Below are 20254 nucleotides of genomic sequence, written 5' to 3'. Positions count from 1 at the left end.
CCATAAAGAGAGAGATAGAAGAAGATCTCAGAAGATGGAAAAATGTACCCTGTTCATGGATAGGCAGAACTAACATCGTCAAAATGGCGATATTACCCCAACTTCTCTACAGGTTTAATGCGATGCCAATCAAAATCCCAATGGCATTTCTTGTAGAAATAGACAAAGCAATCATGAAATTCATATGGAAAAACAAAAGACCCAGAATAGCAAAAGCAATTCTAAGCAGGAAGTGTGAATCTGGAGGCATAGCGATACCAGAGGTCAAACTGTACTACAAAGCAATAGTAACAAAAACAGCATGGTACTGGTACCAAAACAGGTGGGTAGACCAATGGTACAGAATAGAAGACACAGAGACTAATCCACAAAGTTACAACTATCTTATATTTGATAAAGGGGCTAAAAGCATGCAATGGAGGAAGGATAGCATTTTCAACAAATGGTGCTGGGAAAATTGGAAATCCATATGCAACAAATTGAAATTGAATCCCTTTCTCTCGCCATCCACAAAAATTAACTCAAAATGGATCAGGGAGCTAGGTATCAAATCAGAGACACTGCGTCTGATAGAAGAAAAAGTTGGCTACGATCTACAAATTGTGGGGTCAGGCTCCAAATTCCTCAATAGGACACCCATAGCCCAAGAGTTAACAACAAGAATAAACAAATGGGACTTAATTAAACTAAAAAGTTTTTTCTCAGCAAGAGAAACAATAAAAGAGGTAAATAGAGAGCCTACATCCTGGGAACAAATCTTTACCCCCCACACCTCCGATAGAGCCCTAATATCCAGAATGTACAAAGAACTCAAAAAATTAAACAATAAGATAACAAATAACCCAATTAACAAATGGGCCAAGGACCTCAACAGACACTTCTCAGAGGAGGACATACAATCAATCAACAAGTACATGAAAAAATGCTCACCATCTCTAGCAATCAGAGAAATGCAAATCAAAACCACCCTAAGATACCATCTCACTCCAGTAAGATTGGCAGCCATTATGAAGTCAAACAACAACAAGTGTTGGCGGGGATGTGGGGAAAAGGGTACACTTGTACACTGCTGGTGGGACTGCAAAATGGTGAGGCCAATTTGGAAAGCAGTATGGAGATTCCTGGGAAAGCTGGGAATGGAACCACCATTTGACCCAGCTATCGCACTTCTCGGACTATTCCCTGAGGACCTTAAAAGAGCGCACTATAGGGATACGGCTGCATCAATGATTATAGCGGCACAATTCACAATAGCTAGACTGTGGAACCAACCTAGATGCCCTTCAATTGATGAATGGATAAAAAAAATGTGGCATCTATACACAATGGAGTATTATGCAGCACTAAGAAATGACAAAATCATAGAATTTGCAGGGAAATGGATGGCATTAGAGCAGATTATGCTAAGCGAAGCTAGCCAAGCCCTAAAAAACAAATGCCAAATGTCTGCTTTGATATAAAGAGAAAAACTAAGAACAGAACAGGAAGAAAGAGCATGAGGAAAAGACTACAGTAAACAAAGACGAATGGGGGGAGAGAAACGGAGAGAGAAGGGAAAGCATATGGAAATGGTAGGAGACCTTCAAGGATACGTAAATTATAAGAGGTTATGAGGGGCAAGGGGGAGGGGAAAAAAAAAAGGGAGAGAATTGAACAACAGCAGGGGAGGTAGAGAGGGAAGATGGGAGGGGAGGGGAGGGGAGGGGGGATAGTAGGGGATAGGAAAGGTAGCAGAATACAACAGTCACTAATATGGCATTATGTAAAAATGCGAATATGTAACAGATGTGATTCTGCAATCTGTATTTGGGGTGAAAATGGGAGTTCAAAGCACAATTTGAGTCTAATGTTTGAAAGATGATATATCATGAACTATGTAATGCGATAAATAATCAATAAAAAAAAGAATTATATTAGTTAGATATTTTGATTTGTTTGGGATGGCTTATTGCTAGTGTTTTTATGCTATTTGTTTGTCTACCTATTTATCAATAAGAATCTGAGGTGGTAGAGCTTCTACCCTTTGAATTTATAGTGTTCCTGAAGATTTCTATTACTTTAGGTTTTGTGGGGGCAAATTATAACAACCAATGTGATCGATATTCAGCATTTTTCTAACTACTTAGTTCTTATTTTGGAATCTACAATGTTAATTGGCACAGAAATCCTGTGGTAACCAATTGCCAACAATAGAGATATGGCGTTTGCCAAAGGGTTTTCTATTTTAAAAAGGTGATGAGGGAGAAGTCAAAGGAGATATAGGGTCTAATAATTGAGAGGAGGATATGAGAGAAAAGGAAGAGTGAAAAAGAACAATACAATTTGGCTGTTAGCAAAAGGAGAGAAGAGAATCAGAGAAATAGACAGTAGAAAATATATAAAACATTCCAAGGTTTGTTAATCAAAACTTCTACTCTTAAAAAGACAAAATCAAGAAAATAACTATCTTCAACAAATGCTATAAATCAGAAGTGACAAATATGTGTATATACAAATGTCCATGGACCATTCAGCACACAAAAATTAAAAAAAAAAAAGATCCTTGATGGAAGAATAAGGAATTGTTTCAGTTGCAATGGTCAAAGTATTGTTTATAATATTATATGTTGGTTGTCAGTTCCCAGTTGTCTTTCTTTCCATTTTTTCTTAAGTATGTATTGTTCACAAGGGTAGGAATCAGGGACTGTCAATTCCTTCTTCTTTTTGTGGAGCTAGTTAGGTTGTTGGTTCTCAGCTTCCCTTTTCAGCATTATGGGGTAAAATCAGTTGGAGGGTGTTGTCTGCTCCACTCACAGTGAAAGGTCTCTATGGAGTTCTGTGAAAGGGGTTCCCAGAAGCCGAGCCTCCTAGAGGTATAATTTCAGTCTAGCTAGACCCCTGTAACATTTGGTCTCAAGATTTTAAATCAGCACACCTCCAGAGCCCTGGGCTGGGAGTCTATACTGTTGGAATCTCCCCTGGGGGGCACTGTAGCAGAGGAGGAGCCAGTCCTTTGCCCCCTCTGCCTCCTGCAGCTCCCATGTCTCAGTCTCTTGGGCTCAGTGCCAAAGTGAACATTCACCCCCACTATACACACATCCCTTCCCCTGCCCAATCAAGTGCCCAGTGTCTTTAGCTGGTCCTATGGACAGTGAAATTTAAAGAATGAGAGGCACCCAGGGTCTCTGGGGTTTGAGTGTCTCCAATTCCCCTGGGAAAGGCTCTCTCTATTCCTAAATTTCTCCTGGTTTTCTAGTCACACGGGGTTGTGTGGCAGGCCTCTGCCAGGTCAAGTTTTCATACCCAGCTGGAATTACACAGGTCTGGGTGCTGGGTTTGGACCCTGCCAGCCAGTTGCCATGGCAGCTTTCTTTCCTGGTTCCCTGTGGGCTATTGGGAGACTCACTGTGTGCTTCTCCCATGAAAATAAAGTGTAGCTCATCCACTGCATCTGATCAAAAGTTCTTGATCACTGATTTCTCTGTTTCAAGACATTCCGTGCCACCTAAAATGTGGGTTTTCTTAGTCCCCCTCTCTGATTTGCCTGTGGTGGATCTGCATTGGCGGCCAACAGTGGTTTCTTTCTTTATTAAAATTTTCTTCTATCTAAACTTCTGAGTCCATAGGCTCTTCTCAGAGTCCATATTAAATTCCAGGAAGATTTCTTTTTTCACCCACCTCAAAGAGAAGGTATTTTCCCGCCTTCCTGGTCTTGGCCATGGAGCAGCTTGGACAATCACCTCCCCTATTCTGCCATCTTACCCCTCCTCTCCTGACCTTCCTATTTTGAATAATACTTCCTTTTGAAGAAATTCCCACCTTAGGAATAGCTCCCCGTTGTTAGAAGTGAGCACTCAAATTTCAAGCCTCTCATGCAGCTTGGGTTTTTGGCTCTCCAGTCAGAAGCCGTAAGTGAGATGTGACATGGAAGAGAACAACAGGAGGAAATGGGATCTGCACTGGTCTTCTGTCGTAGGCATGGACATCAGCCAAGAGTTTTCAGTGTGAGAGTGTTGTAGGGTGGATGCAGGGCTTGATGTAGGGATGGTGTCATTAGTAGTTGGGAGTCAGGTTCTGGCATTTGGGGTTTGGTGACAGACAGAGTTGCAGCTATTTCCTCATCAACTCAGTTCTACATCATAGATTTTGTATGTTTTCTGGAAGATTATCCTTTTGCTTATTTCTTCAGTAATCTCAGTGATTTTGAGTTTCTCAACATTCTCTTTTCAAAAAAAATCAGATTAATTGAAACATAATTTACATACAATAAACCCCCCATTTTTAGGTGTATAGTTTGTTGCATTTTGACAAATGTTATAGTCTGTAAACAAGTCAGGATGGCACCTGGCAAAATGCCAGAGGGAGTGGTTTGTGAGGTGGCGCCATCGAGCCATTAAGTGTGGAGATTCCTTATTGGTTGACTGCTGTATCTAGTTTATGTTAATTAAGATAAGCTGTGTAGAATGTATACATACCTCTGTTGTCCTACAATAAACAGCTCCCACTCCTGCTGTATCAATGTACACAAGTTGTTCGTCACCCCCAGGTTATTTTGCTGCAGCCAGACTGCGGCAGACAAATGCTTATAGAATATTTCTACATCATATCAGAGAATTCCCTGTTACCCCTAAGTAGTCATTCTCTACCCCACTGTACTCCCCAGCCCCAGCTCCAGCACCAGGCAATTGTTGATTTGTTTTGTACTTCCATAGTTTTTATTGTTCCACAATGTATATATATATATATTTTTTAAAAACTAGATGCATGCTTTTGATATTTATGCATGTTGTATATGTCATTAGTTTTTGTTATTGTTGTTGTTTGTTTGTTCATGAGTGATATTGCATTCAAGGGCTATGCCATGGTTATATCCATTTGCAGATAGACTGATATTTGAGTTTCTGGGTTTTTGGCTATTGCGAATAAAAATACTGTGTATATTTACATATGGACCTTTTTGTGAATGTATGGTTTTGCTTTTCTTGGATAAATACCTAGGGTTGTAATTACTAGATTGTATGGTTAAGTGTATGTTGGATTTAGTGAGAAACTGAATATGTTTCCAAATGACTGTACTGCTTTGCATTTTCTCCAAAAGTGTATGAGAATCAGAGCTGCTCTACATTCTTGTCAATACTTGCCATTCACAGTCATTTTAATATAACTCATTCAGTTGATGTTTTGTAGTATCTCATTGTGGCTTAAGTTTCTTGTTGGCTAACAGAGTTGAGCATCTTTTCAGTGGCTTTATTGCTCATTTTGTGTGTTTTCTATGGTGAACTGTCCAATTTTTTTGTGCATTTTGAAAGTTGAGTTTTGTTAAATTGTAAGAGGTATTAGAAATACAAGTGTTATGCATTATAAATTACTTAATGTGTTTTGAAAATCTTTTATCCCAAACTATAGCTTTTATTTTCTTATTGCTGTCTTTTGGAGACAAGAAACTGTTAATTTTGATGGAGTCTAATTTATCAATTTTTGAATGTGCTTTTTGTGTCCTATCCCAGAAGCCTTTTCTTCTGGTATATACTCAGAAGTGGTATAGCTGAATCATATGGCGTTGCTCTTTTCAGTCTTTTAAGGAACCTCCATACTGATTACCATTGTGGCTGTACTAGTTTATAGTCCCACCAACAGTGTATAAAGGTTCCTTTTATCCCATATCCTCATTAGCATTTGTTATTTTTTGTTTTCTTGATAATTGCATTCTGACTTGGCTGAGATAGAATCTCAATATGGTTTTGGTTTGCATTTCCCTGGTGGCTAAAGATATTGAACAATTTTTTTTCATATAATTATTGATCATTTGTACTTCTTTTGAGCAGTGTTTGTTCAGCATATTGGCCACTTATTGATTGGATTACATCTTTTTTGATGTTAGATAATTTGAGTTCTTTATATATTCTGGTTGAGAAATGGTTTACAAACACAAATGCCCACAGGAATCAGACAGGTAACATGACTGAGTAATCTAAGTTATATATGGATAATAGGGAGTGGTGGGGATTGTGGCAATATAGAGAGTCCATACTTTGTTTAAAAGTGCAACCACTAATTAATTGCCATGTGAAATGCAGGCCTGATGTAACTAATTTTTCTAGATAAATTGGTAACGTAGATTTTTGTATTATGTAATAATAAGAAATTCAAAGTTATTTACAAACACGGAGTGGGCCACACAATATGAACCAAACAAAATGTGTGTATAAATTATCTGACACCTTTTTTTGGTGCTCTAGTGTAATTATTAATTTTTTAAAAATTAATTAATTTATTCTAATTTGTTATACATGACAGCAGAATGCATTTCAATTCATAGTACACAAATGGAGCACAATTTTTCATTTCTCTGGTTATACACAAAGTAGACTCACACCATTCATGTCTTCATTCATGTACCTAGGGTGATGATGTACATCTCATTCCACCATCTTTCCTACCCCTTTGCCCCCTCCCTATCCCTCTCTCCCCTTTGCCCTATCCAAATTCCTCCATTCTGCCCATGCTCCCCCCACTCTGCCCCCATTATGGATTAGCATCTACTTATCAGCAAAATATTCAGCCTTTGGTTTTTGGGGGGATTGGCTTTCTTCATTTAGCATGATATTCTCCAACTCCATCCATTTGCCTGCAAATGCCATGATTTTATTCTCTTTTTGTGCTGAATAGTATTCCATTGTGTATATATACCACAGTTTCTTTATCCATTCATCTATTGAAGGACATCTAGGTTGGTTCCACAATTTAGCTAATGTGAATTGTACTGCTATAAAGATTTATGTGGCTGTGTCAGTGTCGTATGCTGTTTTTAAGTACTTTGCTTGTAAACCAAGGAGTGGTATAGGATCGCTGGGTCAATGGTGATTCCGTTCTAAGTTTTCTTAAGGACTCCACTATTTCTACCTTGAAGACTATGGTCACCCCTTCAAGGGGATTTCTAAATGAAATAGAACACTGAGACACATACCAGATACGAAATCAGGAAAGAGTGATAATAATGGGAAATTTGCTGAAGAGGATTCTGATAAAGTGCACACCAGGTATTAGGAGATATTGCTGAGTAAATGCCATCCACATATTATATATGCTGTAATATGAATCAAAGTGAAAAAGAAGAGTAATTCAATATAGTGAGTGAGCATTGACTCAGTACAAGAGTTTGGGTCCCTGCCCCTATTGCTGGGTCTGCTCTTTGAAATTATACCCAAGGAAAACATTTCTGTGCTCAGGTTCCTTGGCATGCCCTTTGCCCCTAGGGTGGTCCCTGAGAACTGTTTAGGCTTAAAGGGGAGAAGTCAATAAGAAGACACTAAAATAAGATGTAAAGGGGAACTGTGGTACCATAGAAATATAATACAGGAAACAGACTATGTAATGAGTGTTTAATGCTTCTGCTAGTAAATAAAGATATACACTTTTATCGTAGCCTGCCTAACAAGAAAATTGTTGTGTAATATGGCATAAAACAAAGTAGAAGTTTTTCAGTTGTCCTAAAGATTAATGTAGATGACTAGTGTGTAATAGAGCCATCTACATTGATAAAAGTAAGCAGATACTGTCATTTAATTTACTCCTATGTTGATACCCCAAACCTAATTTAATTTCAGTTAGCATAAGCATTATTTTTAGTTCAAATGGCAATGTTAAAAATGGTCCTATAAAATATGTATATAGATATATTACACCATCTAAATAAAATTTGGTTAAAACGTGAAGAGAGAATTGTGCCATTCCTTAGTGTCCTTCAGAAAACATTATGGTATAGAATTTTACTATTTTGAAATGTATTCGTCTAATGGAACCATAAAACAATTGGAATAGGTTAAATAGATTTATATTATATATTTTAAATGCAAGATACATTATATGGGGATGATGTAAGCCAAGGAGTTTTTTTGTGACTGCTCATGTTAAAATTTGGGCAAAAAGAAAACATAAGTGTCCCAAAATGCCATAAGGTTCTTTTGATGCTTTGTTGACTATATTCCCACATGGAAGCATACTGGCAGTTGGGCTAATTCTGAAACAGGAGCACATGTTCCATGGACATCAGAGAATACTCTATTAGGAAATCTCAGTTGGATTGCTTGGACCAGTCCCCATTCCTAGCTTTTGGTGTTCTAGCTTTGATGGGTTTTTAGGGGAGATTGCATGTCATTTGAGTCTAGCATTTAGCAGGATGCTGTAAAATGTCCTTGGTTTGTTCTCTTGGCTATGTGCTATGGATGATCCCTCTTAGGATTTTTAAGGCCTCTTTGCTGCCAGCTTCTTTCCCTCTGACATGTACTTCTTGGTCTGAGATAATGTGCATTTCTTCCTGCCTTAAATTGTGGGGAAAAAGGTCTAAAGAAAGACGATAGACAACTCTTAACTTATTATTTCAACTCCTCAGAGGAAACATGACCATGTACTTTTATGTGTGTGTTTTTTTTATTATTTAATTGCTAAGAGTCATTCAGAATTCATGAGTTGACTTAATTTTTCTTTGGTGAAAGTAGTAAGAAAAGACTGCAAAATGTTACCAATTCAGCTTTTAAATTATGCATTCTACATGTAAATATTGCAAATTGTAGGATGTTTTAAGTGAATTTTTAATTCAATATTTAGCATTAAACTTTAAATTCTTGCCTAGAATTTCAAACATGGAAGTACACTCTAAAAGGAAATGGGATTTTGGTTCTTTTTTTTTTTTTACAAATGAAAAAAAGTTTAGCATTTCAAATGTGAAAAACACCCACTTCCCTCCTTCTTATGCTCTCAAAAATTTTTAAATTATATTTAGTTAAATTGATATGTTAAGGAAGAGTCCCTGAGACACAATCACAAAACAACATTATTTTATCTTCCACATTTACTTAAATTTGTTCAAGAGCCAGTTCTTCTTCTAGATGAAAACTAAAGCAGGTTACACAACTTTTCTGATTTCTCTTAGTTTAAAGATAAAACACACAATAAAATCTTAATTTATACATAGAAATTTATATGTAATTCTCAGAATGCCAAGGATACATCCTTTGGGGATCTAGAGGTCTCCATAGCTTCCTTCTGCTGAGATCCCATCAGAAGGGTTGATGACCCTTCAGAAGTGCAAATGATGACCATGCACCAGTATTTATATATGTTCACATCTGATCCATGGGATGCTTAGGCATCCTTTGCCCTAATACATATGAGGAGTATAGGCCCTTTTTTCATGGTGTGAATGGGATGGATCTTAAAGCATACAGCTCTAAATTAAAAGTTCTTTCCACAAAGCCTCCTTACAAGCTTTCACTCCTGGTCATTCACTCCCAGAATGGTAGTCAGTGTTGTATAACCAGTGTTTAGCCTTCTTTGTACAAATTCTCCAGGGTAGGCTATCTTATAATTCTCTTTGGTATCTCATGTATGATATCTTAAAAGTCTTAAATGATTTTCTTTTAAAATTCTAGTACATAAAGAGAATAACAGTCATTTTAAATTATTGTGTTGAGACAGAGAAGAGTAGATGTATTTACAGATAATTTGAGCTTTTGCATAATATCAATCCTATTGTTAAAAAAATGTCCCCTTGATCACAATACAGTTGATGGTGTTGTCATTACTTGTTTTCTGAGACATGATTGGTGAAAGAATTTGGTATTGCAGAAAACACATTGAAAATCAGAAGATGCAGATCCTAACCATAAGACATAAGTTGGTCTTTTTCTTTTGAAGTTTTTATATTTGTTCTAATTAGTTATACATGACAGTCGAATGCATTTTGACACATTGTACACAAATGGAGCACAACTTCTCATTCCTCTGGCTGTACATGGTGCAGAGTCACACTGATAGTGTAATTATACATGTATGTAGGGTAATAATGTCTGTCTCATTCCACTGTCCTTCTCATCCTCACAGGCTCTCCCCTTCCCTCACTCTCCTCTGCATAATGCAAAATTCCTTCATTCCTCCCTCTCCCGTCCCATCCACTATGGAGCAGCGTCCGTTTATCAGAGCAAACATTCAGCTTTTGTTTTTTGGGGATTGGCTTATTTCACTTAGCATTATATTCTCTTGTTCCATCCGTTTACCAGCAAACATCATAATTTCATTCTTCTTTAAGGCTGAGTAATATTTCATTATGTATCTATACCACATTTTCTTTATCCATTCATCTGTTGAAGGGCATCTACGTTGGTTCCATAGTTTAGATATTGTGAATTGAGCTGCTATAAACATTGATTTGGCTATGTCACTGTAGTGTGCTGATTTTAAGTCCTGGTTGGGTAAAATGGTGATTCCATTCCAAGTTTTCTGAGGAATCTCTGTACTGTTTTCCATAGCGGTTGCACCAATTTACAGTCCTACCAGCAATGTATACGGGTACCTTTTTCCCACATCCTGGTCAACATTTATTATCACTTGTATTCTTGATAATTGCCATTCTGACAAGAGTAGTTTGAGCAATAGTAACAAAAAAGGCATGGTATTGGCATCAAAATAGACATGTAGACCAATGGTACAAAATAGAAGACACAGAGAAAAACCCACCTAAATACAGTCATCTCATACTAGATAAAGGCACCAAAAACATACATTGGCGAAAAGATAGCCTATCAACAAATGGAGCTGGTGAAACTGGAAATCTATGTGGAACAAAATGAGATTAAACCTCTGTCTCTCACCCTACACAAAAATCAACTCAAAATGGATCAAAGATTTAGGTACTAGAATGGAGACCTTGTGCCTAATAGAAGAAAAGGAGGCCCAAATTTCCATCCTGTTGGCTAGGAACTGATTTCCTTAATAAGACTCCTAAAGCTCAAGAAGTAAAATTAAGAATTAATAAATGGGATAGATTCAAACTAAAAAGTTTCTTATCAGCAAAAGAAACTGTTGAGAGCCACAGCCAAAGGGGCCCCAGCAAACTTCCAGCTGCCAGCAAACTTCCAGCTGCCGGCTGATGATTGGCTCACAGCAGCCCCAGCAACATCTAGCTGATTGGCTCCTCTGCGGTGATGTTCATTGGGCTGTTTCCCTGCCCTTCAGACTGCCAGCTGATGATTGGCTCACAGCGGCCCCAGCAACATCTAGCTGATTGGCTCCTCTGCGGTGATGTTCATTGGGCTGTTTCCCTGCCCTTCAGATTGCCAGCTGATGATAGGCTCACAGCGGCCCCAGCAACATCTAGCTGATTGGCTCCTCCACGGAGCTGCTCATTGGGGGACTTCTTTGGCTCCGCCCACACGACCTAGCCAATCAGCCTCAAGAGCAGGAGGATTGTGGGAGGTGGTCAGGTTTGTGTGGGGGAGAGAGGCTTGTGGGAAGCTGGTGGTGGCAGTTGGGCTCTGAGGGTTTTTTCCTGAGGAGCTGTTTTGTTTGGCGTTTGTAGTTCTAAAAATAAAGTTAGTTTCTTTTGACAAGTGGCTCCTGAATTGTGCCCAGCCAGACTGCGGCAGAAACAATGAAGATGGAGCCTACAGAATGGGAGAAAATTTACCACAAGAACCTCAGATAGAGGACTAATCTCCCGGATACATAAAGAACTCAAAAAACTTAACACCAAAAAAAGCAAATATCCCAATCAATAAATGGGCTAAGGAACTGAAGAAGAAGAAGAAAGAAATACAGAAGAAGAAATACAACCTATCAACAAATATAAGAAAAATGTTCAACATCTCTAGCAATTAGACTACTCTAAGATTTCATCTCACTCCAGTCAGAAGTTGATCTCTTACAGCTTCTGTTACCCCAGAGGGTCATTGCCTGCCGGCAGGCCTGCTCTGTTTCCCAGCTTTCAATCCTTTCCTGTGCATCTGCCCCTCCTCTGCTTACTCTATTTTGGTAGCTTTTTTCTATCTCATCTTTGTCTTTCGTCTTTGTTTATATTTTTAAAAAATTTTGTCAAAAAGTGCATGGGTTCAGTTTGAAATCAGTGAGTTGAGGGTGGAGGCTGGGCATCCTTCTGTGCAGGCTGCTGAGCACATCCCCCCTTGAAGGCTTGGGATTTTGTCTGGAGCATGCAGCAGTGCAGGTACCAGTGCTAGTTTGGCTTCCACACTCATCCTTAAAAATATCTCCAGTAGCATTTACTACATCACTGCGACATATATACTCCCATGACCTATTTCTTCTCCCATGAGGTAGCTGCTGTTTCTATTAGTTGCCTGCTATATGATCAAATAACCTTGCCTTTCAAAGGTCCCTAACCCCTGAGGTTCTTTCAAATTTCTTTTTAAAACTCAGACACTCCTCCTAATGTTATTTAACTTAGAGACTTTTCCTGATGTTAGCAAGTGCTTGATATTCTATCACAAATGGCTTTATTTTATGAAACATTTTATTTTGCAAATTAACTCCTGAGAACATCATCAGACTATATGTGAAGAACATAAAGTTCTATGGAAGGAAGGTGTTATGTACGCTTCTAAAACTAGTTGTAATCTTAACGGTATGTAATTGTAGTCTTAACATATGTTATTGTGTTATTTTTTTTTTTTTGAGTTGGGGAGAATTGGGATACTTTTGCTTCAAAATAAAAGTTTCAGATCCTGCCATAGACTTAATGTATTTATATGATTTAGAACAGCTGTTTTGTAGGGTCTCCCTGACCCTACAAAATATCTCCTGATATTTCCATACTGTTCCATCATTCCAAGGAGGCAGTCATTCTTTGCAAAATAGATTTGCTGAGAGTTTGTTCTGATGAATCACTGTTTTCTTTCTTTTTTTATTTTATCAGTGTTACCGAGGTATAATTTACATTCCACAAAATTCACCCATTTAAAGTGTAAAATCAGTAATTTCTCTAAACTTATGGAGTTATACAACCATTAAAACAATCTAATTTTAGAAGTTTTTCACCACCTTTTAAGAATTCCCATTTGAGCCTATTTGCATCAAGGCCTTTACTGCCTCCTCTCTAGCTCCAGGCAGCCAGTAATCTGCCTCCTGTCTCTGTGGATTTGCCTTTTCTAGATATTTTATATATGTAGAATCATATATTACACAGTATTTTAGATCTGGCTTCATTAATTTAGCAAAATGTTTTTGAGAGGCTTATTCATGTTGTAACATAAATTTTTGCACAAAAATTTTTTCTTGTCTTTTGAAGCACATAGTTTTTTAATTTTAAAATGACTACTGTGACACTGTTACTATTGCTACCTGACATCTAGAGTGCACCAAGCCTATACTAAGCACTAATTTGATGCTTTTTATTTCTGAATAACATTCTATTGTATGGGTAGACTATATTTTGTTTATCTATTCATCAGTAGATGGATATTTGTATTATTTCCATTTGGGGGCATAATATGAACAAGCTGCTGTGACCTTCATATACAAGTCTCTGTGCAGATGTATATTTTCATATTTGTACTTGGGTAGATTCCTAGGAAATGGCATTTCTGAATTATATAGTATGTTTATGTCTAACTTAAGAAACTGAAACTATTTTCCAAAGTGAGTGTACTATGTTGCATTATCACCAGCAGTGCATGAGGCACTAATTTTTCTACATGGTTAGCAGCTCTTGCTATGTCTTGATTGTAGCCATTCCAGTGGACATGCTGTGTGTCTTATTGGGGTTTTAATATGTATATCCCTTTAAAATTAAATTGCTTTTTAATTGAATTGTTATGTTCCTTGTATATTCTGTATATAAGTTGATATACTGTTTGTAAATATGTACTCTCAGTCCTGATTTTTAATTCTTTTCTAGTTTTTTGAAACAAAGTTTTTTAATTTTAATGAGATCTACTTTATTAATTTGTTTTCTTTTTTTTTATTGGTTGTTCAAAACATTACATAGTTCTTGATATATCATATTTCACACTTTGATTCAAGTGGGTTATGAACTCCCATTTTTACCCTGTATACAGATTGCAGAGTCACATCAGTTACACTTCCACTGATTTACATATTGACATACTCATGTCTGTTGTATTCTGCTGCCTTTCCTATCCTCTACTATCCCCCCTCCCCTCCCCTCCCCTCTTCTCTCTCTACCCCCTCTACTGTAATTCATTTCTCCACCTTGTATTATTTTTCCCTTTCCCCTCACTTCCTCTTGTATGTAATTTTGTATAACCCTAAGGGTCTCCTTCCATTTCCAAGCAATTTCCCTTCTCTCTCCCTGTCCCTCCCACCTCTCATCCCTGTTTATTGTTAGTCATCTTCTCATGCTCTTCTTCCCTACTCTGTTCTTAGTTACTCTCCTTATATCAAAGAAGACATTTGGCATTTGTTTTTTAGGGATTGGCTAGCTTCACTTAGCATAGTCTGCTCTAATGCCATCCATTTCCCTCCAAATTTTATAATTTTGTCATTTTTTAATGCAGAGTAATACTCCATTGTGTATAAATGCCACATTTTTTTTTATCCATTCGTCTATTGAATGGCATCTAGGTTGCTTCCACAGTCTTGCTATTGTGAATTGTACTGCTATGAACATCGATGTAGCAGTGTACCTGTAGCATGCTGTTTTTAGGTCTTTAGGGAATAGACCCAGAAGGGGAATAGCTGGATCAAATGGTGGTTCCATTCCCAGCTTTCCAAGAAATCTCCATACTGCTTTCCAAATTGGTTGCACCAATTTGCAGTCCCACCAACAATGTACAAGTGTACCCTTTTCCCCACATCCTCGCCAGCACTTGTTGTTTGACTTCCTAATGGCTGCCAATCTTACTGGAGTGAGATGATATCTTAGGGTGGTTTTGATTTTCATTTCTCTGCATATTAATTTGTTTTATTTTATGATCATGGTGTTGGTGATGTATCTAAGATCTCTAATTCAAGTAACTAAGATTTTCTTCTGTGTTTATTTGTAGAAGTTTTATAGATTAGTTCTTTTATTTAGGTCTATGAACATTTTACATTGATTGTTAGTATTCTGAGAGGTATGGGAACAAGTTTTCTCTCTCTCTTTACAAATTATTTTCAAAATTTCATAGCTATTTGTTGAAAACACTATTCTTTCCTCTAGTTAATTGTCTTACTCCTTTGTTAAAAAAACATTTATGTATAAATATAATGGTTTATTTCAGTACTCTCAATCCTATGCCATTTGTCTGTATGTCTTTCTTATGTTAGTATTATGCTGTCTTGATTGCTATAGTAGTATAACATTTTTTTTTTTTAAATCAGACAGTTTGAATTCACCATCTTTGTTGTTATTTTTCATTGTTCTTCTGGCTAGTCAAGTTCTTTGCCTTTCAATATATTTTAGAATTAGTTTGTCAATTTCTGAAAAAAGCCTAGTGGGATTTTAATTGGGAGTTTCTCTTAATCTATAGATTAATTTGTAGAGAATTAACCTCTTAACAATATTGAATCTTCCAATTCATGAAAATAGTATATCTTTATATTTACTCTTATTGATTTCTTCCATCAGTATTTTATATGTAGTTTTCAGCATATAGATGCTGAAAGGATTTACTGTGGTGTGCTGTTGTCAGGACACTTTTAAATTTTTCAATTTATTTCTCATCTTTCATCCCATTTATAGGTTCTGCTCAAACCCTATCAATGAAATTCTTCCATGTTGTATTTGACAATTGGATAATGTCTTATAGTTGTACTGGATTGTGTCTTGTAAAAGTTATTTCTAATGTTTTCCAGTTGCACTTTCCAAGAGATAAAGAAGGGGGTAAATCATTTTTTATCATATTGACTCGGTGATTTGTCTTGGTAGTTTAGTAAGGCCGTCATGATGGAGTGTTCACATAATTGATAATAATGTACTAAAGTAAAAGATGCAGACCTTTCTGAAGGGGTTTGAACTCAGGAAAAGTGAGTGTTTAACCTCTCTGTTCCTTCTTCTGTAGGTGTTGTGGTGTCCCTGGAAGTGTCACAGAGCCCTGGGAGTATCCAGGTGGCCCGAGGTCAGACAGCAGTCCTACCCTGCACTTTCTCTACCAGTGCTGCCCTCATTAACCTCAATGTCATTTGGATGGTCATTCCCCTCTCCAATGCTAACCAACCTGAACAGGTACTTCTGGTCCATCCTGTGATGCATCTAAAATATTAATCTTTTCAGAAGAGGTGGGTAGAGAAGCATCCTGAGTATATATTTGACCTCTAAAATTAGGTGGCATTTTCAGTGTGCCTATACTGTTTTAGGTCCTAGTGCTTGCAATATTAGTCAACTATCAGAAGAGACTAGCCTGTTTTTAAAAGACCATTGTTGTAATCATTATCGTCCTCCTCCTCCTCATCATCATCATCACAATCACATGTTAAGTAGATCCTCTGAACGTTTTAGGCAGGAACTTGGAATTGTTTTTAGAACATTGGTGACAGGAAAGTACCAAGATAGAAAAAGCAAAGTCTATTTTGGCAGGAAGGGATGGGCACTAGTAGAGGTGAATGAGAGTATACTTTTAAAAGATGGTGATAACAGTAAGGAAGTAATGTTATATAGAACTAATTGATTCTCTTAATTTCATAAGCATGTAAGTATAAGTAGGCATACTAGCCAGCTCAGGGAGTCTCATATAAATTAGACTGTGCCACACAAAAAAATGTACACAAAAAGAAAAGTTACTCCACAAGAGGCTATATAACATCACAGAAAAGAAGGCTTATAATTTGTGATAACCACTGCATAAAATAATGCTCAGAAAATAATGAATTGTGATTATGGGCACACATTTATTTACAATGACAACTTCTTTTATGAATCTTTTCTGTTTCAATAAGCTTACTACTGCCTAAAATATTCAATAAGATGAGCTTTCTGTTATGAAATTCAATAAAAATTCAATAAAAATTTTCTTTCTTCAAACCAGGGGATTTTTGTAATTAGACTAAACCTTCAAGATTATTTGTTCAACTTCCTCATTTTAAGAGTCAAGGAAAGAACTTGGCTACAGTTTTCCCAAAATTTACAGGTAGAGCCTAAGTAGAACCTTTCTGTATAATATAGTGATTCCACCTCCATGAGTGTTTAGATTTGATAATAGAAATTGCCACTAAAGAAGTGTTAGAGACCATCTAAGAAGCAGAGGGAGTGGCTATAGAAATGGACATAAGAACAGCTATCACGGACTTCCAAGTCTTCCCTTGTACAGTGTTTATTTTATATTCATCCTATAATGATGACCTGTCATTTTGTGTCTTAGTAAGCATAAGATAGGCAATGCTAATATTTTTTAAACTCTTTGTTTTGGAATTAACTTTTTGAAGGAGGGTTGATAGTAGAGTAGCATATTTTCTGTGTTCTAATGGGCTAGGTAATAAAAAAAAAAGTCATTCTGATTTGGTATGTGAGAATTTAGAACTCCAAGATATCTATGAACAGTTGTAGTAAGAAAAAGTTGGTGACAACTCTTTGAATAGAAATAAAATTCTCCAGCAGTTGGTGCAGGAACATATAGTGCTGTCTGTCAGTTATTGTTAGGTGTCTAGGAGGGAATGAAGTGGCCAGTTTATTTATTTTGCTTTCTTTTGCAGGTCATTCTGTATCAGGGTGGACAGATGTTTGATGGTGCCCCCCGGTTCCATGGTAGGGTAGGATTTATAGGCACCATGCCAGCCACCAATGTCTCCATCTTCATTAATAACACTCAGCTCTCAGATACAGGCACCTACCAGTGTTTGGTCAACAACCTTCCAGACAGAGGGGGCAGGAATATTGGGGTCACTGGCCTCACAGTGTTAGGTGAGTGACAGAGAACTTGCAGGTACCTTGCACTTTATTTTCAAATCTCCTGTCAAGAATATTTCCTTCTGCCCTTCTTCTCCACTCTGGGTCTGCTTATGTTCCTTTTCTGCCTTTCTTCTTTAAGGTCTTTCTCTTCTGTTCCCCTCTATGTTTCTTACACACAGGCTTTCTGCCCCCTTCTTCATTTCTGGTGGTCTCTAAAGCTTCTTTAATGGCACTTTCTGGGAGATGGATAAAGGTGGTATAAGACAACATCTGAAATGGTCCCACTCTTTTTTTAAGCTTCAATATAAGACAGAAGCCTCTGTTGAGAACACATTAGATGATGGATTATTTATTGTGAGTACAAAGCAGAAGTTTCAGTGTGTGTGAGAGCAATACTTTTACTTCCTGTGTATATAACATGTAGCAGTTTCATGATAGTTTTTAGCTTGTACCTGTTGTCCTGGTATAATTTTAATAATACTTCCATTTACATGTTCAATTTCTCAGTTTTCCTGTCTCTAAAATAAAACACTGACTTATAAATGTGTTCTTGTGGTAGAAGTGGCTGAATTAAATTCATTTGGGGGAGGTGGAGGAAGTACTCAGAGAAAGCCAGTTCTTTTAATTCTCCTCCCTTTCAGGTCTCAGAACCTACCTCCACAGTCCCTGTCAACCCCTGCTCCACTTGGTCTTCCACTGGGCTGTCAATTCAGGATGCCAATGTGGGGAATTCTTCTTGTTTTCTCTCTTTGGATGAGAATATGCTATAATCCTTAGTGCATTTTTCTCCTAGTCTTCAAACAGCATTAAAAACTAAGGACCAGATTGGAAATTTGTATTCTCAAAAGTATTATTCACTATAGTATATTAAAAATCATATGGATTTTTAAATACCCTGAGTACTGGGTACAGAGTACTAATGGAATTAAATATTCTGATGTTTACACCTCAAGTTATGTAACTAGCCTCCCACAATATCCATACTGACTTAATTTTTTTAAGCATTCTAGGGCCTGAATTTTCTTTATTTTACTTATATGTGGTGATGAGGATCAAACCCAGGGCCTCACACGTGCTAGGTGAGCACACTACCACTGAGCCACAACCCTAGCCCTTACTTAATTTTTTAAACAAAGAAAAACAGTCTTTATTTTATAGTTGATGCTAGATTCAAGGAATTATTTTGGGTTTTCCAGAGAATTACAGTGACAATGTCAAAGCAAGCAAATTGAGGATATTGGTTTACCCTGTCACAGCAGTTAGGAGCCTGTGAGATTTATACTCTTCCTACCTGTATGCTTTCCGTTATTCTCTCTTTTCCAGTCACTCTTGTTGCTGATTGCTCTGTCTTGCCTGATTCCTCTATATACTTTGTGCTCATTTTCCATTTGTATATTCTATCATTTATTGAAAAGTCATTAGCATTATAAGTATATGATTACTTGGACTTAAACACTGGTGCCTACATTCCCCAATATGTGACTTTAAGCTATGGGCTTAGTTTATATTTTTACTGTGTAGTTTTGGCTTAAGTATTCTTTTTTTGTTGTTGTTGTTAATTTTTTGTTCCTTGTCCTCCTTTGTGCTCTTTTCTGTCTTCATGATCATAAAATATCCACGGTATTACTATCAAGTTCCTGTTACTTGGATCCTTACTCTAATTTTCCCCACCACAAAGCAGAATTTGGTATAAAATGGGTCTTTTGGTTTTTGTTTGTGAAATAACAAAGAACTTTATTGAAGTGGTCTTAGCCACAGAACAGCTGGCAGGGCGAGTGTTCTATTCCTTGAAATTTTCTTTTAACAGTGATGTTTTGACTATTTTTAAAGGTATAATGTTGACGTGATGATCTTAAGAATTCTCTTTAAAGAATGCAGAGTGAAACCAAGACCATAAGATACTTTGAAAACATAATAAAACAGCATAGCCCCTTTTACATGTTTGCTCCCTGCCAAACTAAAGTTATAGGTTGTGCCATTTGTGCCCAAGCCCCGTGACATAATGCATGATTGTCCTCTGGCTTCTGCCAGGAGGTTGTCTCCTAGTGTGTGTTCCGAAAACAGTGTTACCTGAGGTTCCAGTGTACGGAATGTTTATGTTGTCTCTGTCATTGTTTGGCTTACAGTAAATGTGTACTTTATTGTTTATTCTTCTTATTGTAGTTCCTCCTTCTGTCCCACACTGCCAAATCCAAGGATCCCAGGATATCGGCAGTGACGTCATCCTACTTTGTAGCTCAGAGGAAGGCATTCCTCGGCCAACTTACCTGTGGGAGAAGTTAGACAATACCCTCAAGCTACCTCCAACAGCCACTCAGGGTATGTACAGAGCTGCTTTAATTATTTTATTAGTTATGGGAAATTTGGAGTTTCATTAAGTAATTTTAATGGATTTTGAGAAATAACCTTCTTTATTTGAAACTGCTGACAAAGCTTTCTGGGTCATTCTCTGTTTAAACTTTAAAGTGAATACAACATTTCCTTTATCTTCTCTTTGTTCATTTGGTGGTTACAATGCATGGAAATTCTGTTCCATCAGAGTAGAGATTTAAAATAGCTAAATGGTAGCTGCTCTGAGTTAGCTCTAAGACCACTCTTGAGGTTTATATCTGAGAACCCACTTCCTACTTGAGGCATAGATGCCAAAGTGTGAGAAGCATC

General features: G+C 37.2%; 1 protein-coding gene across 3 annotated transcripts in view; it reads left to right on the top strand.

Moving 5' to 3' along the window:
- The window catches only part of IGSF11 (immunoglobulin superfamily member 11), a 149974-nt gene that overhangs the window by 115633 nt on the left and 14087 nt on the right, over positions 1-20254 (top strand). For 2 of the 3 annotated variants that reach the window (XM_081302341.1, XM_081302340.1), the window contains exons 2-4: positions 15771-15934; positions 17398-17605; positions 19757-19912. In XM_081302341.1, the coding sequence (XP_081158467.1) occupies positions 15771-15934; positions 17398-17605; positions 19757-19912 (528 nt within the window). The remainder of the gene's footprint in view (positions 1-15770; positions 15935-17397; positions 17606-19756; positions 19913-20254) is intronic. The other variant, XM_081302342.1, reaches the window with a different exon arrangement.

Source organism: Spermophilus citellus, assembly GCF_964194105.1.
Source record: "Spermophilus citellus genome assembly, chromosome: 7".
NCBI lineage: Eukaryota > Metazoa > Chordata > Mammalia > Rodentia > Sciuridae > Spermophilus > Spermophilus citellus.
This window is presented reverse-complemented; position numbering and strand designations above follow the sequence as displayed.